The sequence below is a fragment of the Salmo salar genome, chromosome 13 (genome assembly GCF_965601325.2).
Source record: "Salmo salar chromosome 13, fSalSal1, whole genome shotgun sequence".
In the NCBI taxonomy this organism is placed as follows: Eukaryota; Metazoa; Chordata; class Actinopteri; order Salmoniformes; family Salmonidae; genus Salmo; species Salmo salar.
In genome coordinates this window covers 34948325-34972500 of record NC_138303.1, presented here as the reverse complement: position 1 = coordinate 34972500, position 24176 = coordinate 34948325, and the positions used below count along the sequence as shown (strand labels likewise).

Genomic DNA, 24176 nt, shown 5'->3' with positions numbered 1-24176 from the left:
GTCATGCTGAAAGGTGAATTTGTCTCCCAGTGTCGGTTGGAAAACAGACTGAATCAGGTTTGCCTCTAAGATTTTGCCTGTGCTTAGCTCTATTCCATTTCTTTGTATCCTAAAAAAAACTCCCTAGTCCTTGCCGATGGCAAGCATACCCATAACATGATGCAGCCAACACCATTGCTTGAAAATATGAAGAGTGGTACTTAGTAATTTGTTGTATTGGATTTGCCCCAAACATAACGCTTTGTATTCAGGACAAAAAGTTTATTTCTTTGCCACATGTTTTGTAGTATTAATGTAGTGCCTTGTTGCAAACAGGATGCATGTTTTGTAATATTTATTCTGTACAGGCTTCCTTCTTTTCACTCTGTCATTTAGGTTAGTATTGTGGAGTAACTACAATGTTGTTGATCATCCTCAGTTTTCTCCTATCACAGCCATTAAACTGTTTTAAAGTCACCATTGGGCTCATTGTGAAATTCCTGAGTGGTTTCCTCCCTCTCCGGCAACTGAGTTAGGAAGGACACCTGTATCTTTGTAGTGACTGGGGGTATTGATACATCATCCAAAGTGTAATTAATAACTTCACCATGCTCAAAGGGATATTCAGTGTCTGTTTTATATATTTTTATCCATCTACAAATATGTGTCCTTCTTTACGAGGCATTCTTTGGGCGGCAGGTAGCCAAGTGGTTAGAGCGTTGGACAAGTAACCAAAAGGTTGCAAGAACGAATCCCTGAGCAGGTCAAAATCTGTCGTTCTGCCCCTGAACAAGGCAGTTAATCCACTGTTCCTAGGCCGTCATTGAAAATAAGAATTTGTTCTTATTAACTGACTTGCCTAGTTAAATAAAGTTAAAATAAAGAAATACAATTGGAAAACATCCCTAGTCTTTGTGGTTGAATCTGTGTTTGAAATGCATAGCTTGTCTAAGGGACCTTACAGATAATTGTATGAGTGGGGTAAAGAGATAAGGTAGTCATTCAAAAATCCTGTTAAACACTATTATTGCACACAGAGTGAGTCCATGCAACTTATTCTGTGACTTGTTAAGCAAACTTTTACTACTGAACTTATTTATGCTTGCCATAACAAAGGAGTTGAATACTTATTGACTCAAGACATTTCAGCTCTTCATTTTAAATGAATTTGTAAAAATGTCTAAAAACATAATTCCACTTTGACATTATGGGGTGTTGTGTGTAGGCCAGTGACACACAATCTCAATGTAATCCATTTTAAATTCAGGATGTAACACCACAAAATGTGAAAAAAGTGCAGGTGTGTGAATAATTTCTGAAAGCACTGTGTATGTATGGGTCTGAATAGATTGGCTCCACGCCTTCCCTTCTCTGACACATCCATCCCAATTCCAAAGGAAAGCTCCATAAACAAGTGTTGTTCCCGCTTCTGGCTACACGATTAATCTTTATTTATTTAACTCAGGTGTCCCGAGGCCATTCATACAACTGATGCTTTAAAAAAGCTGCCAGATCAGATCAGTTCAATTTGAAAAGGACTGAAAAGAACAAAACACAGCCTTCCTTACAGCTCAGGCGTTTTCTAACCACTCATACTGTTACCTTTGTTCACCTTTTTTGCGGGCAGGCCTGTTAGGGCGGATCCTGCTGTCAAAGACCCGGTTTGATTCCCTATCATATCAGACCAGTCACAGAAGACATACCTGTAGGCCTGCAGTATTGCTACAGTATGTGTATATCCCAAATGGCACCCTATTCCTTACATAGTGCACTACTTTTGATCAGATCCCAATGGTTGCACTATATAGGGAACATGGTGGCATTTGGGACTCAACCTATAGCCTATCACTTGTAATAAAAGCCTAAACAAGGCTTAATGAAAATGCACCATCTGCAGTGTAAATGATACTTCCCCTGAATGGAACCATAATGAGGTCATGACCCCAACAGTTTAAAGTTCCCCTTCAGGTAAGAGAGCAGGACTAATGAGCTCATACTGGTATCCTCTCTGGCACCATAAATCTGGTGCAGTCCTTTCGCTGGAATGTGTGTGTGTGTGTGTGTGTTGAGGATGCAATGCTAACCTTTGGGCCTTTGGATGCAGGTGTGCTGGTTGTCGCTCAGGAAGAATCCTTCTCTGCAGCGGCACTCGTAGCTGCCCATCATGTTGACACAGATCTGCTGACAGCCACCATTACCCTCCGAACACTCATCCACATCTGTAATGAAACAGGAAAAGAGAACAATCATTACAATCATTGCACCGAAATAGGTCCATGAATGAGGAGATAAACCATTAGTGTCAATGGGAATAAGGGATCTTCTTCTGCAGTTACTTTTTTGCGCCCAGTCAGACAGATTTTACAGAAGGAAAATATATTGGGGCGGCAGGCAGCCTAGTGGTTAGAGCGTTGGGCCAGTAGCCGACAGGTTGGTGAATCGAATCCCCGAGCTGACAAGGTAAAAATATGTCGTTCTGCCCCTGAGCAAGGCACTGTTCCACGGGCGCCGAAGACATGGATGTCGATTATGGCAGCCCCCCGCACCTCTCTGATTCAGAGGGGTTGGGTTAAATGCGGAAGACACATTTCAGTTGAATGCATTCAGTTGTACAACTGACTAGGTATCCCCCTTAATATGACAGCAACATAATAAAACTGAAGATTGTTGGCATGGAAGAGTTGACACAGGAGAATACAAGAGTTCATGAACATTTCTGAAAAAGTATGAGCCTAATAACAGTCATATCAATACAATAGAACCAGGGGAGTGGTTTTCATCAGGGCAGACTGCAGAGGTCACAACATGAGGGGGAGATATGAGACATAATCAAGAGAAGCCAGAGGGGGTTGTCTGAAGAGTTGGTGTCTCAGTTAATAGTTATCTGCTGTGGCAGCAGACGGAGCGGAGGGCTCACGGTTTGAAAGCCTCCAACTGTGCGGCACTAAGCCTGAGCAGCGCAATCCTCTGGCAACTGTGGTAACCTGATCCACCTGGAACAGAGTACCTGTCAATGATGAGCGTCTGTCAGCCCCTCCACTGAAGGAATGCCAGGAGAGGTGGGAAAAGAGTGAGAAGAAACGGAGGGGAGGAGAGGGAGCGGAAGGAGAAGGGGAGAGGGAGGAGGGGGTAATGAAAGGGAGGGAGGAGTGGAGAGGGAGGAGAGCCACTTGGAGCCTAGTGAAGTGCAGCACACAGCAGTAGTCTGTACAGAGGTATCTCCTGAGGCTATGCTTTGTCACTGGGCGTAGCACCGTAGACTAATGAGTAGGTACTAACGGTAGGTGCTGACATAGCATTTAATCCCATTGAGACTTCATTGGGCCCCTTACTCTAAAAAGATACGACTAGAGGTGTTCGGTACTCTCTGTCTGAAGCCAACTGAGACTACACCCAATCAGTGTTAACAGCACAACATCTATTCATTAACAACTTGTTAAAAATGTCAGAGCACACCAGTAACTACATGGGGTATTGGAACATAGAGAAACCAGATGTAAGCTCTTTTGAATGTATAGCATCAAGCCACCATCCTTACGGTGGGAAAAATCCAAACATAGCCCTAAAATGATTTAACAGTATCAAATGAAAAACGTTTGGGGCCATCCATTAATCTTTGAAGACCTTTTAAAAGGATGGTCTTGCACAGTGTCATACAATATTATATACAGTATATTTGTATTGAACCTTTATTTAACCAGGAATTCTCATTGAGGTCAAAAGACCTCTTTCCCAAGAGAGACCTGTCTATGGGATTAGACGTTAGTAATGTTACCAGTCATCCCAGCATTCCCTATGCGTGACAGTGCCGTGACTCCAGGCCTCCTCCTCCCCTGGAGACCTGTGCTCGGTCCCTGACTACGGACACAGCTGGAACCCTATCCATCCCCATGCTCGACGCATCAATAGTCTGCTGTATACACAAGGCTTTTTTTAATAAACCGTCATGCGAAACAAATTTTCTGTCTATTTGTCCAGTCTGAGAAGGCCTCTGGATTAAGTTTCCTTTCTGGGGGATACTCAGCTCAGCATAGTTAGAAATTAAACTTCACTCTGTCCTCCTCTCTTTCACACAGACATAGACACACACAGATGCACACACACACACACCTCCAACTCCGGAGTGATCCCTTGAGTGATGTCAGAGTGGAACCTGACTAGACAGAAACCTCTAGGGTAGTTAAGTGGGTTAGTGGCGTGTGACCCTCCTGACCCCAACGACGTGCCAAGTCTAGCCCATCAGCACCGCTGTCTGCCTCCTCTCAAAACAATGTAATCATGTCACTAAGGCCCACTGAGAAAACCTGAGCACTATCGCTGGCCAGGTGACGTGTCTGTCCCTGCATCCTTGAAAAGAGATGAGAAATAAAGTTAGGGATATAAGGACAGACCGGAAGGCCTGTGAAGGTTGAAGAAGTTGGAGAAGTTTCAGAGTGAAGTGTGCTCCATTTGAGCAGCAGAGCTGCAATCCACACCAGCCTCAGTGCAGATGCTTTGGCTTTAATTGAACAGAATCTTTCTCCTCTGTGAAAGAAAGGGAGAGTGGCAGCAGTAACACCTTTCAGCTTAGCTGCAAGGAACCTGCAGCTGCACCTTTGCAGATAAACCATAAAGCCAAACACCAACCTGTATGACCCCCCCCCCCCCAAATATACACACACCAAAATAAGTGGGCACACACACACACACACACACAGAGAGATGGAGAGAAGTAAACTAATGACACATGCATGAATACACACCAAACAAGCAGTCAGCCACAAAAAGCCAATCGGGAATTCTCTTTCCAAACCTCCAGCGCATCAATGAAGGTTTCATTTCTTGATTCCTTCATCCCACCAAATGAGGCGTTGCCTGTCAGCAGATCTCTCCTGCTGCAATAATTGCCTGTGTTGTGTGCTAGGCAAGGCTGGCGTCCAAAGCAAATATTTCCAAGCGGAAAGGGATTCTGGCACAGCCAGGAGAAGTGATCATGTTATTTGGACTTAAACTTTTTTTAACAAAAATACCTTGAGAGTATGGGAAAAAACATGTGTTAATGAAGATAAAAGGACTGCCTCAGTTATGAAACATGACATCTCTCCCTCTATCCCTCGCTTTGCTGTGAGGAGGAGATGGGAAAACGGGAAGATTCAAACAGAGGGAGATTAAGAGATTGGTTGTGTTTGCGGAGGCCATGTCCGCTGGTTTCTCAGATAGCCTTGACTGTATATATAACATTTGGCCTTGCGCTGAGCTTCGGAGCCGTGTAAACATGGCGGCTGAGTTACAAAAACTCCGCAACCCTTATTTTGGAGACGTGCTCATGTCTTTTTCTGAAAAGGTTCAGATACTCCCGGGACATTTATTGCTGACCCAGCACCAGAGTTTTGAGGGGAAAATAAAAAACGATGTGGATCTCCTCCACAGTGCTGACCAAGAGTTGTGCTTCCACAGACCCAACAGACAGGCAGGCAGACAGGCAGACAGACAGGCATTTCTTTGGGATCCAGACCAGAGCAGACAGCCCAGAGACATGAAGAGGTGAGACCGAAGCCGGCCATTCGCCCTGTTTGTGCTTTTCATTTACAGGGGTATAAGAAACACACACTCCCTAATAAGGCAGCAATAAGGGCCAGGCTGAAGGCAGCACACAAACAGCATGCTGTGCTGCCTGAGCTGCCCTGGTAGGTGAGGGAGACATTATGAAGATAAACATCCCGTTGGCTTTGCTGAGCATCGGTAGGTGGGAGGAGGAAGGGGGGGAGCATAGAGAGCTAGTCCCAAATTAAAACAAGATCCTTTCTTTTTTAAACAGGATTAGGGGATTTCCTCTTTCCTCTCCGTTGCCTCTGGAGTTCAATGACACGGCTCGTTCTTTCCACCCTCTTGACTGAACAGTGACCACGGCGCCAGGTTTGAACCGAGCCGAGGCGCTCTGAGAGGAGCCCTGAGTGCACACAGACACAGGCCACGCGTAAACAAACACGCAGCGCTTATCAAGCACATGTCAGCAGGAGGTTGCACAAGTGAATGTGTTGCCTGAGCACAAACACACTCTCTGTTCATTAGGTGGGTGGTTGAGAAACTGAACTCAGAGCAGTGGGAGAGCTACTAGGCTAGAGATACTTTTTATTGGTTAGACAATGCACTTCCTTAGGTTAAGCCAATGTATAGATGTTATTAAAGCTGATTTAAACCCTGACTAGCGTGACCACAATACACAAAAACAAACAAAGCCTTTGCTTAGGCTGCATTTAGATTTTAATTCTTAAAAGTCTAAATTGTTGTGTGTGGACCCATTTAGGTATAAAAATATATTTAAAAAATGATTTGATAAAATGTTGAATTTGGCCTTTACCCAGAGAAAACGCAAAAAAAGACAGTGAAGAACTAAATCATAAGAAACAAGGTTTCGAAGTGTTTGTCCTTTATCTAGGAGATATAAGAAAGCTCAGGATATATATATATATATATTTATTTATTTTAAATATAAAAAAAAAAACATATTTAACCTCATTTTTGGGTAGGCACAAAACTACATTCATACTTCCATTAAAGAAATATATACTGGAGAATCACCCCTTTCCACAGTGGGGTAACATTAGCGTGTAGCCCAAACTGTTCGGACGCTACAAACAGAAGTCGGCACATCAACGGTACCGACCACAGACGAGTCCACTTACACTTGTGTGGGTCGTAGAGACCACCACCGTGTTCGTGAGAGTCTCCCCTTTCCATAGCGTGGTCATAATAACCGTTTGGACCCTACATACATTTTTGTGAGAAGACTGATTTTTGTGATGTGTCTCATGGTTTGACAAACTCCACTCTAGCTCTGCCACCTTTCACAGCAGATGCGGAAGTGAGACATAGGCAGATGCGGTGGATTGAGACGAGGGTTGCAAAGGGTGGGAAACTTTCCGGAAATTTCCATGGGAAGTTAAGCCCGGGAATTTGGGGAATCTTGCTTAGATTCATCAAAAAACGGAACTTATAACAAGTGAACCATTTTTTTGTGGGATACACATAAGGCAATTCTAGGTCTTGTGACATATTTTGGTTAAACTATCCCCAACTCAATGGAATTGCAACCCTCCGCATGCACAGTGCATTCTTCCATCACATGTACTTCTGATTCTCAAGATCTTGCACACTAATGAGATGCTATTGAGCCCACACCACTACACTGTCTGAGCCAAGGACTACATGCTTTCTGGTAAGTTTTGATTACAATACTGGGTGGGGTGATTATATTTTATACGACATACATGATTTTTTGTTAACTAGTAAATAGAAGCCTACAGCAAAGTGTGTTTAAATCATTTCTAACTTGTTAACAATTTCTGCTAGCTAGTTTTTGCTACCATTTGGGTTTTAGCTTGCTTGACCCTGCTAACTGAGGAGTGTTAATTCACCTGTTTCCATACATGTTTCATAAAAAAATATCTTACAAAGGAGTTGTTTAATCTAACTGCTTAACTATCTTTTTTTTCATTTTTTACCCCTTTTTTCTCCCCAATTGGTAGTAGTTACAGTCTTGTCTCATCGCTGCACCTCCTGTACGGACTCGGGAGAGGCGATGGTCGAGAGCTATGCGTCCTCCGAAACACTACCCAACCAAGCCACACTGTTTCTTGACACAATGCACATCCAAACCGGAAGCCAGCCGCACCAATGTGTCGCTAGGAGTCGCTAGGAGTCGCTAGTGCGCGATGAGACAAGGAGATCCCTGCCGGCCAAACCCTCCCTAACCTGGACGACGCTGGGCCAATTGTGCACCGCCCCATGGGCCTCCCGGTCACTGCCGGCTGCGACAGAGCCTGGGCTCAAACCCAGAATCTCTGGCGGCACAGCTAGCACTGCGATGCATTTTGTTTTTTATTCTTTTTTTAAAACTTTTTTTTCTTCTAATCTTTACAGGAAAATGCCATTGCCACTATCTGATGTGTGGAGACACTTCACTACAGCTAATGTAGAAGGAAAAGCTGTGCACATTTGCAAATACTGTGCCAAATCATATGTGAAGAACGCAACAAAGATGCAGAATCATCTGGCCAAGTGCATAAAGTTCCCTCGGCGCTCACAACAAGCAACCTCTGACAAAAGTCCCTCTACTTCTATTCGAGGTGAAAATTATGAATCAGACACCTTATCGATAGCAACAGCTCATGGTCCTCCTGGAATCAGACGTTTTTTGACTCAATGGAGGAACGTAGTCAGAGTAATGCTGATGAATGTCTCCTATAGCAGTAGCCATTGCAAGAACTGAGGGAGACAATGCCATCCTGTCTGATGTTCAGACTCTGCTTGCAGATGTCTGAGAAGAAATCCGTACTGCCCTGCCCACTTCACTGTTGCTCCAAGCAGAGAAAACTGCAGTTCTGAAATACATCAAAAAACTTGAAGACTTCTGCCTGAAGCCCATATACGCCGCAGCGTACATGTTGGACCCCAAGTATGCTGGCAAGTATGCTGGCAAGAGCATCCTGTCTGGTGCAGAGATCAACAAGGTCTATGGTGTCATCACTACCGTGTCTCGCCACCTTGGCCTGGATGAGGGCAAGGTTCTTGGCAGTCTGGGGCAGTACACTTCCAACCAATGGATGGAGATGCAATATGGCAATCGTGCCAACATATCTAATCAGCCACCTGGTGGAAGGGACTTTGTGGATCTGAGGCTCTTTTCCCTGTTGCCTCCATCATCCTCCAAATCCCACCGACATCAGCCGCCTCAGAGCGCAACTGGTCCTTATTTGGGAACATACACACCAAAGCACACAACAGGCTGACCAATACAAGGGTTGAAAAATTGGTGGCCATCCGGGCAAATTTGAGTCTTTTTGAGCCTGACAACGAGCCATCCTCAACAAGGTTGGAAAATGACAGTGAAGATGAGCCCTCAGTGTCTGATGTTAAAGAGGTAGACATTGAGAAGGTCCAGGAAAAAGACATGGAAGCCTGAGAGGAAAGCAACCAAAGCTTTAGTTTCTAGACTATCATTTTACAGATGTATGTTGAAACCGTTTTTGGGAGATGCGATGGATCATTGGGGATCATTCAATATTCCCTTTCTTTTGTTGTTCATTGAAACCATCCCATGTGAAGAGTCAACTCATTTCATTAAAGTTGAAATCGTAACTAAATATTTTTTTTTATTTCTATTGGAAGGATTTAATAATTTGCAATTATGTCTACTTATGATAAGGTAAAAGGTTTATGTTTCTGTCTCCATATGATATGGTAAATATATCCAATGCAAAAAACATCTACATTTAAATGATATTAATATTAATTTGCATATATTTCCATTAATTCCTATATATTCCTGTTAATTCCCATATATTTCCACTAATTCCCATGCACAGTTTCCACCTCTGAATATTCCCCAAAATGTGCAACTCTAATTGAGACGCATCCAATGCAAAACTAATGGATTTTATTATTATGTTACTTAGCACCTGTCTGTCAATCGACTCTAGGGAGGTATTTCAGTAGAACAGCTTATTGTCATACCAACACGATATAAACAAAGCTAATGCTGCTTTGATCTAAGCCCAGCCTCCAACGATGCACTCGTTGCTCAGGTAACAGTTTTTGGTAAATATACACAGAGAACCTAAACTTCCACTGTCTAACTCGGTTATTCCATAATAAAAAATTTGCTTTGGTCATACCAAATGAGATTCCTCTCTTCCTTTAAAACAGGTCAAAGTATTTTAAAAACAAACCCCAGAATGTGTGTTTGGGTGGACAGGCTCGTGTCAAGCAGACAAGAGGCCCTGACGTCTGCAGCCTGACGGCTTGCTCTCTGCTGGATGCTTGCATCCCTAAAGCCCAATCCCAGGCTTGACTTTCCCCCCAAACCCTGCCAGTCGGCTCAGCTGGAATTGTTAATTTCATGGTGGATGGGGACGAACAATCCTGATGGAGTGAGAGTGTTGATATCCTCTTCAGGAGCCAGCTAACGCACGAAACCCAAATCCTCCTCCTCCCTTACAACTCACCACTCCACCCTCCACGCTTCATCTCCCCTACCTGGACTTTGGAAAGCCTCTCTGCCAAAACCCAATTTGTGCGTGTCACAACAGCAAAGTGATTGCACTCTGGGGAGAGGAGGGTATCTGACCAGAGTACTCTGGGTATCTACATCTGCAATGGAGAGATGGTGGAGGGGAGGGTGATTACTAAACTGCCAGAGAACCTGGGATTTGTGATTTCCCCTGGATCAAACCAGAGGAGTGATGGCCTTTACTTTACCAGAGCATCATTATCTGGGCTCCCTCTCAGACAGCTAACATATTTACACACAAAGGGGAACAGTGAGGTTAAAGTAATCTCCTCATGTCCAGGAGAGAATCAAATCCAATCTGTTGAGATTGAGTCAAGAGAGGGGTGGTGATGGGGGAGGGGGTGGGGTTAAAAGTGTTGCATTAAAGGCTGCTTGCTTCAAAGAATGAGGATGTAGCGAATCAACGTGAGGCACTCTGGTGATTGCACTTTAACAACAGCCCCCTGGTCAATAATACATCAGGTATACAGGCTCAACAAAGCGATCACTCAAAGCTGTCACACTAGATTGGGGAGAAAACAAAGTTTTTCCACTTAGTCAGAGGGGCCGTTGCCATGGGAATGGGATTATCACAGAAGAGAATAAGGAAATCACATTCAACTTTGGTTAGAGGTTGAACAGTGAATACAATGACTAATATTCCTGCTCTTCACTGACAGAAATGTGTAATAGTATGATGTGAAGCATTATGCAAAGCCTTTATAAACAGAGTGTTTAAGAAATAAAATGTTATCACAGTAATAGTATTGATCTTGTTGCTGAGATGATCTTTTGAGTGAACTGCTCCTACAACTGACAGGATGATACCAGAGAGAGAGAGAGAGAGACAAAGACAGAGACAGAGACAGAGAGAGACAGAGACAGAGACAGAGAGAGAGAGAGAGAGAGAGAGAGAGACAGAGAGAGAGAGAGAGAAGCGATGTCGATGAATAAGTAAACATAATGCGGTGATGATAACAGCTCAGACAGCTGGACAGCTGGAGAGGACAGGACCTGAATCATTACAACACACATTGCTCTGGAGACATTGCTGCCTTCCACACATCCATCCGTGGCGTGTGTTTCTGTTTATCTGTGGGCTGTCAGGCTCTGTGGTGGTAGGGTAGGAGCAGGGGTGGCCATGTTTTGGCAATGCTTTTTCCATTCAGAGAACACAGACAGACAGGGCATCTGTGTTTTATTTGTCTATGTCCATTCTTCTGTGCTGTGTCTCTCTTTGACCTGGCCATGCTTGACATAATATCAGTAATGTGATCCCCTATAATGTTTTTCTGCCGGGGGCAAAGGTTAGTAAAGATGTGATTTGTGGTTTGCTAGCTATAAATCCATCAGGGTGTATTTTCACAGATGGTAATGATATTTGGCACCACATAGCCCTACTTGAGTGATTCCAATGGACCATACATTACCAATGATAAGAAGGAATTTAGGTTTCTAGAGGTCCTAAAAGAAAACACATAGCTCATAAATGTAGGGACATTTGTACCTTAGTGGGGAATACTGGACATCACACATCTATGAATCGCTATAGGCTCCTTTTTAAGAGCCTAAAAATCCCTTCTGTGCCAAACACAATTGTGGACTAGGTGTGGTAAGGTCTTCAAAACAAAAGCCATTTCACTCATAAAGAATATAATAACATTGTTTCCGCTTCACTACTTCACTGCAGCGTGCCTCGTCGTAGAGATCTCGAGACATCAGTGACTACAGAGCGCACCATGAGGTAAATTATACAGCGACCCATAGCGATGTCTTGCTCCACATGCACAGATTCACTGCGCTGTGACATCACATTGCTTCCACCTGAATTCCTGACTTCCTGATGTCTTTGTGAGGTGTGTAGGGCATTCAGGGGAGACAAGGGAGGCCACAGAAACCTGAGCAGCCCAGTGAGGCTACGGTCGACTGCACGCTCTACCGCCTGCCGCTGCCGCCCAACATCATTAACCACTGCTAGAGCGGCCAATTACCAGGACTCATGTGGTGCGGGCAGGTCGGCGGGGGCCAGGAGAATGCCTCGTTAGCGACTCACAACTGACTAGGTATCCCCCTTTCCCCTTTCCCTGTCTAACCCAACCCGGCCCCTGGCCTGACTAGCAGACACAGCACCCCCTGCTGGCTAGGGCCAGGGCCGTGTGAGAGAGGGCAACAGGAGAGGAGAGCAGCGGCCAGGGCCGTGTGAGAGAGGGCAACAGAAGAGGAGAGCAGCGGCCAGGGCTGTGTGAGAGAGGGCAACAGGACAGGAGAGCAGCGGTCAGGGCCGTGTGAGAGAGGAGTGAGGGAGTCAAAGCCACCCAAGCATGTGGATCATCAACCTCATGTCTTATACAAACTTATTTTCAGTGTGTAAGGGCGAAAGGGTCTTGGCTCTGTGTGAACTTCGGAGGATCGGATCAGGTGGTTCTAGGAGTGAGTGACTCACTGATTACAGTGATACTGTCCAGGTGTCAGTCTGCTCTCCAACCCACTAGCCAGAGCCTCTATTAGGTCTGAGCTCCTCTGAGCACCATCTGCACAGCAACTCCAGTTACAGGCCAACAGAACTAATCTTATTGAACGGGGCCAAAGGCACTTAAACCTTTAGGAAGTTAAGGGGGAACATGAAACCCCCACAATGCCTCTTCCTCTCATGTTTCTGTGGTAAGAATTAATCACTTAGAATTCCAGAGCGGGGATGTACAAGACAGTTTCTTCCCAAATCTTCCAAACTCTCATCAAGCCCACAAAGCCAGGCTAGGGTAACTGCTAGGAAAGAATAGGCGACGCTCAAAAGATAGAAAACCTTTCAACACCAACTAGTTAATGCTTTACCTACTCAAAAGATTTTAGCGAAACAGTTTATTGCTAAATATGTATGCTTTACTTTTGTTAAACATTGAACGTGTGCAACAAAAATAAAAATATGTTTAATTGCGTGTGTTATTGCATTGTCTCTAATGGAGGTAAAATGATGAAATGATACAATGATGATTCATCCACGTTATTCACAACGACTGGGGGACAAGCTACAGCATATTACCAGTAAAACCATGTGTAATGTGGGCAGGTAGCTTAGCAGTTCAAGTGTTGGGCTAGTAACCAAAAGGTTGCTGGTTCGAATACCCGAGCTGACAAAGTGAAAAATCTGTCGATGTGTACTTGTGCAAGGCACTAAACCCTAATTTGCTCCAGGGGTGCTCTTCTACTATGGCTGACCCTGTAAAACAACATATTTCACTGCACCTACCTGGTGTATGTGACCATAAAACATCTATTCAAACTTGGGATTTTGTGGCTAATTGAGCTAAAACACTAATTCTGGTCATAGATTATGCATGTATGAGGGGAGGTTTAAAATATATGCTTTCTTAGTTGCCAAAGTACTGGAGCATGTCTTTAATGTGTTACTGCATTGTCTCTAAGGGAGGTAAAATTATTACATTATTCAATGATGATTCAACCACGTTACTCACGTCCGGTGGGGGATTAGCTACAACACATTACCAATAAAACCATGTGTAATGCAGAAATACAAGGACAAGCTTTTTCCACATTTTGTTGTGTTATAGCCTGAATTTCAAATGGATTGAGATTTTGTGTCATTGGCCAACACACAATACCCCATAATGTCAAAGTGGAATTATGTAAGTTGAATGGACTTACTCTGTGTGCAATAATAGTGTTTAACAAGATTTTTGAAAGACTGCCTCATCTCTGTACCCCACACATACAATTGTCTTTAAGGTCCTCCAGTCAAGCAGTGAATTTCAAACACAGATCCAACTACAAAGACTAGGGAGGTTTTCCAATGCCACGCAAAGAAGGGCAGCTATTGATTGATGGGGGAGGGAGAAGATATTGAATATCCCTTTTAGCATGGAGCAGTTATTAATTACACTTTGGATAGTGTATCAATTCACCCAGTCACTACAAAGATACAGGCGTCCATCATAACTCAGTTGCCGGAGAGGAAGGAAACCGCCCAGGGTAACTTTAAAACAGTTACAGAGTTTAATGGCTGTGACAGGAGAAAAATGAGGAGGGATCAACAACCTTGTAGTTACTCCACAATAAAAACCTGAATGACAGAGAGAAAAGAAGGAAGCCTGTACAGAATAAAACTATTTCAACATATCCATCCTTTTTGCAATAAGGCCCTAAAGTAAAACTGCAAAAAATTGGCAAAGAAATTAACTTCATGTCCTGAATACAAAGCGTTATGTTTGGGGAAAATCCAACACAACACATCACTGAGAACCACACTTCATATTTTCAAGCATTGTGGTGGCTGCATCATGTTATGGGTATGCTTGTCATCGGCAAAGACTAGGGAGTTTTTTCTTTGGATAAAGTGGCCTAGTTACAGTTTTGACTTAAAATCGGCTTGAAAATCTATGGCAAGACTTGAACATGTCTGTCTAGCAATGATCAACAACCAACTTGACAGAGCTGGAAGATTATTTTCAAGAATAATTTGCAAATATTGTACAATCCAGGAGTGCAAAGCTCTTAGAGCCTTACCCAGAAATTCTCACAGCTGTAATCACGGCCAAAGGTGATTCTAACACGTATCAACTCACTGGTGTGAATACTTATGTAAATGAGATATTTCTGTATTTAATTTTCAATAAAATCACAAAGAATCCCCCCCCCCCCAAAAAAAAAAAATTACTTTGTCATTATGGGGTATTTTGTGTAGATCAGTGAGAGAAAAAAATGCATTTAATACATTTTGAATTCAGGCTGTAACAAAAGAAAATGTGGAATAAGTCAAGGGGTATGAATACTTTCTGAAGACACTGTATATCTAAGGGATTGATGGAAGCATGGCCTGAAGAGGCAGCAGGCCCATAACCACAGATACTCCAGTTACACACCTGCATGCAAGGCAAGAGCTCATCCACAGCATAGCAAATGATCCACACACAAATAAATGGGCTCTGCTAAATGACTTGGAAAATAACCCTGTTTCAGACTATGCATGTTGTGCACGCTTGTGTGTGTGTGTGTGTGTGTGTGTGTGTGTGTGTGTGTGTGTGTGTGTGTGTGTGTGTGTGTGTGTGTGTGTGTGTGTGTGTGTGTGTGTGTGTGTGAGGGAAGAGAGAGCGAGAGAGAGCGAGAGAGAGAGAGAGAAACTGGTGTAACAAAGCGAGGCAGGCAACGGCCCCCTCAAGCCTGTACATGTTTATCAGTCTACGGAGACACTTTGCTATTTTCAGTTCTATAAGGGCATGAGAAATAGATATGAGTCCTGTTGACTGCCCATGGCATGTTTACTGTGTTGATAAGTAAAGTCGTAGTTGATCTACTGTTCATGTTAGCGTGTAAGAAAGAACACAGTGATTTAATTCACCACCAACACATCACTCTATCCTATCACCAATGAAGCATTTTGTAAACTGACGATAATACCTAAAGAGACAGTACAGGACTCACAGACAGAAGAGAGAGAGAGAGACATCTGTCAACCCATAACCTGTCTATGAAATATGAGTAGTTATATCATATCACCCTTGCTATTCTCATTCATGGTCAACACACAGCAGCAAACAACATCAAAGGTCCACATGTTTGATGATGAGGTTCAAATAAAACGTTTCTGTCTGAGAAGCCAGGTTTGACTTGAGGTTTTGGAGCAGGGCGAGAGAGACTGTGGGAGAGAGGGGGAGAAGGGAGAGAGGGGAGAAGGGAGAGGAGAGAGGGTGGCTATGCTAAGCAGCAGAGCAGAATTACTTTCCCTTAATGTTGTAGCCTTTTAAGTTGAATGTGTGCTCCAAGGGGCTAATATGAATGGCACACTGGTGTAATATTAAACCATGAGAAAGTATGGTCCACTGACAGCTCACTCAGAGCCCTGAACCCAGGGTCAAGCTCTTCATCAATTCACTCTTTTGACCCAGACTTGTTGAAAAAAAGGGGGGTCTTTTTTTGCACGTGGAATACAGAAGGCGTGAGAGTTTCATCCTGCTATGTGGGACCAGGAAACGTCTGCCAGAAGTGAACTACAGTAGTAGTCTAAACATAACACATTAGCCCTGACAAATAAATGATCCCTCCCCCAAAGCCCTTCTCTGAAGTATAATAGACATCCAGTCTGGAAGATTAATTAATGCAACATCATGAATTATGTCAAGTTCAATGTTTAGGACTTGCACATGTGCAGTTGAATGGAAACCAGGCATTTCCTACTCAGGGACCTTCTGTAGGCAGTATTTTAGTTCTCTCCTTGGGCTATCCTAAACAAAGTGACTGAACGGACACAAGATCCCGTGGAGCTCAGTTGGTAAAGCATGGTACAGCTTACAATGCCAGGGTTGTGGGTTTGATTCCCATGGGGGATCAGTATGTAAATGTATCCACTCATTACTGTTAGTTGCTCTGTATAAGAGCATCTGCTAAATGACTGTAAATGTCATAAAGCTGATCATCAGCTGACACACTCACCGAGGCAGTTGTGTCCGTCGTGTGCAAGGCGGAATCCGTCATAGCATGTGCACCTGTAGTTCCCCGGGATGTTGATGCAGTCATGGACACAGCCGCCGTTGTATTCACTCGCACACTCGTCTAAATCTGCAGGAAGAGACAGGGGGATGGGTTAGGACTATGGTATTTTCATGTTTGACCTTCACCCCACCACCCAATGTGTGGACATACAGCCTGAGAGGGTGTTCTTGTTCAAATGAAACAGAGATCGATATGACAAACTTAGGTACTTGTGAGATGTTCAAGGAGTATGTTTAAAAAAAAAATTATAATAATTTTAGTCCGAAACATTGGTGCATGTATCCCTCATGAAATCTGCATAAGTAGTACAAATCCAAGAGCAGAAGATAAAAAGGGAAATATACAGGAACACTAAAGATGAATCAGAATATAATAAATCAGTGAATGGGTGTGAAACAAAAGCAGACGTGCAAAGAGAGTATGATATATGCAATGTTCTATAAATAATGGCAGACAAATTTAGAAGCAGGCAGAGAGGGTACAGTACATTACGTTTATTAGGCGTACAGTGTGTGGAGAATGTGAATGTGGCATTGAACACAAGGTGATATTACAGATGAGACCATGGATGGTAGGATAGAGAGAGAGAAAGCGATAGAGAGAGAGATAGAGAGAGAGGGAGAGACAGAGAGAGAGAGAGAGGGGGAGAGAGGGAGAGGGAGAGGGGAGAGAGAGGGAGAGGGAGAGAGCGAGAGAAAGAAAGAAAGCAAAGGACATGAGTAATACTGAGGAGAGGCAGACGTGCAGCTGAACCAACACTCCAGTCAGTGAGCAGCATAAAGATGACAGAGGAATAGAGTGGCCTGTTGTGGAGGTGGCTGAAGAGGCTCTGATGATGCGCTGGCAGGCAGGGAGGCAGGCAGGGAGGCAGATAGGGAGGATGACAGGGAGGTAGGCAGACAGGCAGACAGGCAGGGAGACAGACAGGGAGGTAGGCAGACAGGCAGGGAGACAGGGAGGCAGACAGGCAGGGAGACAGACAGGGAGGTAGGCAGACAGGCAGAGAGACAGGGAGGCAGACAGGCAGGGAGACAAGCAGGTAGTTAGGCAGATAGGCAGGGAGATAGGGAAGCAGTCAGGGAGGCATGCAGGGATGCAGGCAGGGAGCTGAGGAAGACATGGAGCTGAGGCAGAGTTGGAGATGCACCCCATCTTTTATTTTCTGACCCATTTAGGGCCAATGATCTGGGTGGTTCGGCACGTCTTTGTAGCTGCCTGGTACAGATGCCTCAGTGCTTGATTTGACTCGACAGCAATGGGCTGAGCCTGGACCAGTGCACTCTCCCTCTAACTCCCAGAGCTGCCTGCCACCACAAGTTTCTGCTGCTCCATCCCATGATGTCACACAGGAGACACACTAATGCCAGTCTCACTCTCATCTACCCCGGGCTAAGAGAATCTCATCCCCTCAACGAGAGGAGGCTTCCTCCCTCTTGTTCACAACACTGACATTTCTCAAGATCAACATGATTCTATCCAACACCATTGTTCAGTCTGTTCAGTATTCAGTCTGTTACAGACCTATTTGACTCATTCACATTGAATGGAGCAGCATCAAATTCCTATCAAACAGGTGGATTTACTCCATGGGCAATACCAATGAGATAAAAACAAAGTACTGTTCTAGGGGTTAAAATAAAGAGAGATCAAGAGAGAGAAGGAGAGACAATAAGAGCGAGAGAGAAAGAGAGTGAGAGAGGGGGGAGAGAGAGGGGAGCGAGAGAAAGAGAGAGAGAGAGAGAGAGAGAAAAAGAGAGAGAGGTTTCTGTAATGACTTGGACAGGGGACTTTGCTAACAGGCACTGACGCATGATGCTGCAGTGCAGTGGTTCCCATGCTGATGGACTAGATTGAGTGGATAGAATGGTTCTGAACCAGCCTGTCATGTTCCCTGTTCCCTGCTCTCCCAGACAACCTCCTTGGCATCCTCAGACAGAGGCTGTGCCACTGCCAAGGTGTGTGTGCCAGCCTGCCAACGGGTGTCTAAGAGCAGCATGTCACCTGAGACCACACTAAGGACCAAAGTTCCCTCCACACACCATGAGTCATGACTCATCAGCAATAGAGGAACAAGTACCACGTCTATAACTAGTATATCAATATGTATTATTATCCTGTATCTCTATTATGGTTTATTTATCTCCTCCTCTCTCAGCAGGACTCTAAGGACCTCTATTGGCAGGGTAAAAACACTAGCTGTCTTTACCTATACATGTTTCTATATTTCGATGGAATTCTAATGACGAATACAGAATGCTCAACCTTAGTGTTATTGTATGGGTAGACCTGCAGAGACATAGGCAAAAACATACAGTATAATTAAGCAATAAGGCCTGAAGGGGAGTGGTATATGGCCAATATACCACGGCTAAGGGCGGTTCTTATGCACGGCGCACCACAGAGTGCCTGGACACAGCCCTTAGCTGTTGTATACTGGCCATATATCACAAACCCCCGTGGTTCCTTTTTGCTATTATAAACTGGCTACCAACATAATTAGAGCAGTAAAGACATTTTTAAAATATCATACCCGTGGTATACGGCCTGATATACCATGGCTGTCAGGCAATCAGCAATCAGGGCTCGAACCAACGAGTTTAGAAAATGCAATGCAGTATATCCAAGCATCACCTGCAGGACGCTCTGGGCTGTGTGTTTGGGTGCACTTGGCCTATGTGTAGTATGTGTGTATGAGAGTGTGTGTATGAGAGAAAGAGAGAAAAGGAGCGTCTGGCATGTGAGTGAGTCAGTCATTAAAATCATATTGTTTCCGCATCATTACGATCATAATGAGGCCTCTGCTGATGATAATCCCTTTACCGTACGAGGGAAAACATTGCCTTTAGCCTCCTTTACCGTACGAGGGAAAACATTGCCTTTAGCCTCCTTTACCGTACGAGGGAAAACATTGCCTTTAGCCTCCAAGACAAAGCCTCCTCATCCAGTTCCTGACGTGGGATATAGAGTAGCTGATAGGCAGACACATCAGCTAGCTGGACTGGGTGCTCCAGTTAGGACTCTACCCACACACTCACACATACTACACTGACACAACAACACACACATACACACACACACTCGTACACTACCTACGCTCACAAACACAAAATACACACGCATGCACACACTCACACATAGACACACTTTCACATCTTGATTGCCTAGTCACTTTTACAACTTACCTACATGCACATACTACCTCAACTACCTGAAGTACCTTGTACCCCTGCACATTGACGTGGCACTGGTATTCCTTGTATATGGCCTCTTTAATGTTATTTTATTGTGTTACTTGTTTAAAAAAACAATGTGCTAATGTTTCTTACTTTTTAACTCTGCATTGTTTGGAAAGGGCTCATAAGTAAGCATTTCATGATAAAGTCTACACCTGTTGTATTCAGCGCATGTGACAAATACATTTGATTTGATTTGAGTAATCCTCTCATGTGTACGGTTTCAGAATTAACTGAAAAGCAACACAGAAGAGTATATTTGTACAGCTATCCTAATATCTCCATTTCCACACTTCTTCTTCCACAATCACAAGGCAAATGTTATGATAGCAAAGGCTGTAATTCCACCTCAGCATATACAAGCGGCTGAACCCATTGGCCCATGTTTTGCCAGGGTTTAAGGTGTTTGTTTCAGTAACACCAGATCTACACCACTACAGTATCACATCTACTGCTCTGCGTGCACAACTTTTGAATGAGTTTGAAACGCACACTTGTTCAATTTGATCAGGTTTGTTGCCCTTAGCAGAAAACAGCAGTCTTTGAAAATGAATTATGTATTAAAAGCCTTGTGCTGTACTGCATTGCCTTCTACCTTCTATGATTATTTACCACAGCCAGTATAGGGGAGACAGGCAGCTCACGGCCATCAACTACACTTCCAGTATGGTGTTTATCGGCCTTGAGGAGTCTATGCAGACATACTGCTGATGAAGAGAGAGGCGAAGACTCTTTCAGGTATCAGAGCTCTACTGGCCACTTTTTTTATTTTATTTATTTAAAAGCAAACTTTTATAACCTGAAGGCAAACAGCCATGAAAAACACAGTCAAATAAATTCTAGAATAATCTTAGGAGTGGGTGGGGGGTTGACATTGTGAAATATGGTTCTGCAGTAATACTAATAAAAACGGGGGGAAAGAACGATCCAGAGGCTTTGAACGCTCCCTACTACAAAAACAGGGTTGTGTCTGACAGGCTATAGACAGTCACGGGCAGCCCTGGGCTGTGGAAACATCCCTGACTTCTTGGCAGACAGAAGCCTCTGATTGCTTTTTCATCCACTATCTTAACTCTCTTCTCTAACATGTGCACGAAATGTACAGCTTCATTTAATCTTTGACACAAAAGAGCAGTCGGCTGCACCTGTCTTTTTCTCTCTGTCCTTTTACGCAACATCTCGATCCTCTCTCTTCAGCCGTGTGGTAAAAAAAAAGTTGCACTACATATTCTGCTGTTCTATTGGGAGATGCAATGATGTCAGAGGGGAAACCGTGTTGGTTGTTCGCATTAGCTTCTTTGTTTCTGGAATATCCCAAATGGAAGAAGCCGTTTCCCCATGAAGGATTCCAGCTTTAAAGTTTTAAAGCCAATAAGACATGTAAAGCATACAATTGTGTGTGTGTGTGTGTGTGTGTGTGTGTGTGTGTGTGTGTGTGTGTGTGTGTGTGTGTGTGTGTGTGTGTGTGTGTGTGTGTGTGTGTGTGTGTGTGTGTGTGTGTGTGTGTGTGTGTGTGTGTGTGTGTGTGTGCGCGCGTCTCTGACACCTTACCTTCGCAGTGCTTGCCATCCCCCTTGTAGCCCGACTTGCAGATACATTTGTATGACTTGAGTGTATTCTGGCAGATGGCATCGATGCTGCAGTTGTCAATTTGCTCTGCACACTCGTCCACATCTGACAGGGAGGGAGAGATAGAGGGAACAGTGACATCTAAGGACAATAACTACAAATAATGTTTCATATCCCCAAGTGGCTAATGTACTGTACATTAGGGGAGGAGGGTCAATCGTCAATCTGACAAGGTATTCACTATAGGATGTTTACTGTGGATACACAACCCCTGTAAAGTACTTGGTCAGACAGACAGGCCACCATGAGAATACAAGCAGTCACACTTGATAAAGACAAAACAACTCAGCTCAATAAACCCTGCTACACTGTGGTATGTTTGACAGTTTAATAGTTCTCGGAAACCCTTGTACAAATAAACAGTTAATTCATGCGTTTTTGAAGAACCTATTGCTTCATAACAATAAACAAGCAGTTGAGTAATTACTACAACATGTAAATAAACAGTCTATCATTGATTGACCTGTGATGAACCTCTGTTTGACTGCCTGCTGGCTTGGACAATCTGTACCTCTGATACACGGGTCAAGAAATGGAGTAAAAAGTCAATGTTTTCATTGGGATGGTAGGATAGATAGCCCTCTGCCATGGTCATGGACCAGAGTTAGAGGGAAGGATGAAGTCCAAAAATGTATAAACAGGGATGTGATCAGGAAATCATATAAACTCAGGCAAAATAGGATATTAGTTTGAGATCAATTTCAATATTTTATGAATAAAGGACCATGTAAAAATCCCAATCTTTGATAAAATATTTGCATAAAAGTGAAATGATGGGCTTGATTAAAACAGGGAACTGGGGAGTGAAGTGGGGGCAGAGTGGGTTCTATGGTCCCCTCCTCTCTAATCCCACCTGATCCTGGTTAACCAGCCCAGGTGTTTGGGATTACCCCCGCTTGCAGGGGGGAAAAGCTTAACAAGGTTTACACAGCTTCCAATATCGACCCTTATCACAAGTCCTCTCTCTGCAGGGGCCCGGAGGACTGATCCCAGGGGTACACGGTCTGCAATCTGAGACCTGTTAGTTTAGCATCTACCTTGGGAGCCATAGGCCATCACTTCCATGGACCTGACCAGAGAGGACAATGACATTAAAAACCCATGCTGTTCTTTGGAGAGGTCAGGTCTCAATAATCCTTGGAGAAGCTTTTCCTTTTTCCTGTCCAAGGGAAGTCTGTAGGGCCAACTACACACACGTTTGACCTTTTGAGGTTGAATTAGAAAATAATGTTTTCATCTGGCTCTATTTAAAATTGTATCGCAGAAGTTCACCGTTACATATTGAAATGTAAAGGCTCCCGCGTCATTGGAGACTGCATTCATGGTAGACGCTGCATGTGTCGGCTCAATCGGGAATTACCTTTCAATTTATATTGCGCAATCTGTAAATCTGTCCCCATCCCAAGTCATGTTGACTACAGGAGTTTAGTAGATGACTTTTCTCAGTCTCACACAAGCATTTGCAATACCAGAAGTCCCAAAGGCTCAAAGTAGTTAATTTCTCCATATTGATTTATATGAAGTGGTAACAATGGGAATCCTCAGGGATAGAAACACAAGCTGGATCTTTTCTCCTCACTGATTATCCTCAAGGATGAATAGGACAATGTTCCTTTGATAGTCGAGCAAGCAAGATTCCACATAAAAACAGATTAATCTTTTAGTCAGGTTTAAGGATTCTAAGGCTCTTTGGTGATTAATATTCATTAAAAACTAAAACTAAAGAATCTCACATGTCCACTTTAGCCTACATTAATGCTCCTATCCGGGTCATCAACTCCAGATCATTTACAATTAACAGTCTGGAAAAGGTGCACTTGGATTTACTGCTAAATATTGCCTTTCACAGAAACATTGTTGTAAAAAATATCTAGTTACGACTCAAACAAGATGCAATACAACACTTTACACAAGATAAACTGTGGTATTATGCTTTGAAAAATCAAGCATTTATTTTATGTTCAACCATTTCTGAGTATGTTTTTGTGTATGTCTGAAGTGATTCAGACACTATACTACAGTATTAGAGAGGACAGAGTGTAGCACCAAGGTCTCACTGTATTCAATATATCATGCTTGATTTGCATCTCTGAGCTGTTGACAATATAACATATTCCCTCAACAAATCTCACTGTTGGTAACAGACATACTAAATCAATAAAACAAAAACCCCTTCACATAGACTTCAAAAAAGACAGTGCAGTTTAATTATGATCTCTATGACCTGCAAATGATTGAATTGTGTTCCTGGAAAAAATAATAGGTGTTTTCTCACCTTCTCCTGTTTCTTTGACTTTATAAACCATAATAATAGCTGTATTATACTATCAAAATCAAAATCTAGAACACAACTTCACTGAGCAGTGGCACTGTTCTCAATTTTCTATTTGTTCTTGTATCGCCAATCTTACTGCCAGTGCCAGCAGAGATCAACCTCCTCAACCGTAAATGTAACAGCAGACCCAACCATCACAAGCAAGCACTTCACTCCCATCGCACAAGAGTATGTAAGGAACTAACTTTTAAGCCAAGCCTACACAAACTAATCTTTTGACTACATTGGCTGAAGCCAAGCTCAACATTTCAACAAGCACTGCCATACTTTATACAGCCTTGTATATTTCCCCAGATCTGGACAACAACATTCATTAACACTGAACCTCCCTCTCGTTAACACTAAAGAACAGAGCAAAGCTCAGTGTTCGCTGTGTAAGACCAAGGCTCTCCAACTTCAACATCTCTGCAATGCACATGATATGCTACAATTATATAGCATTATATAGGAGAGTGCTTTCAGTTTG

General features: G+C 43.5%; 1 protein-coding gene across 4 annotated transcripts in view; it reads right to left on the bottom strand.

The window, feature by feature from the left end:
* Positions 1 to 24176, bottom strand: part of LOC106566910 (signal peptide, CUB and EGF-like domain-containing protein 3) — a 103492-nt gene that overhangs the window by 58610 nt on the left and 20706 nt on the right. For all 4 annotated transcript variants that reach the window (XM_014135494.3, XM_014135495.3, XM_014135496.3 and 1 more), the window contains exons 2-4: positions 21298 to 21420; positions 16454 to 16579; positions 2064 to 2198 (exon numbers count right to left, since the gene is read on the bottom strand). In XM_014135494.3, coding sequence (XP_013990969.1) covers positions 2064 to 2198; positions 16454 to 16579; positions 21298 to 21420 — 384 coding nt within the window. The remainder of the gene's footprint in view (positions 1 to 2063; positions 2199 to 16453; positions 16580 to 21297; positions 21421 to 24176) is intronic.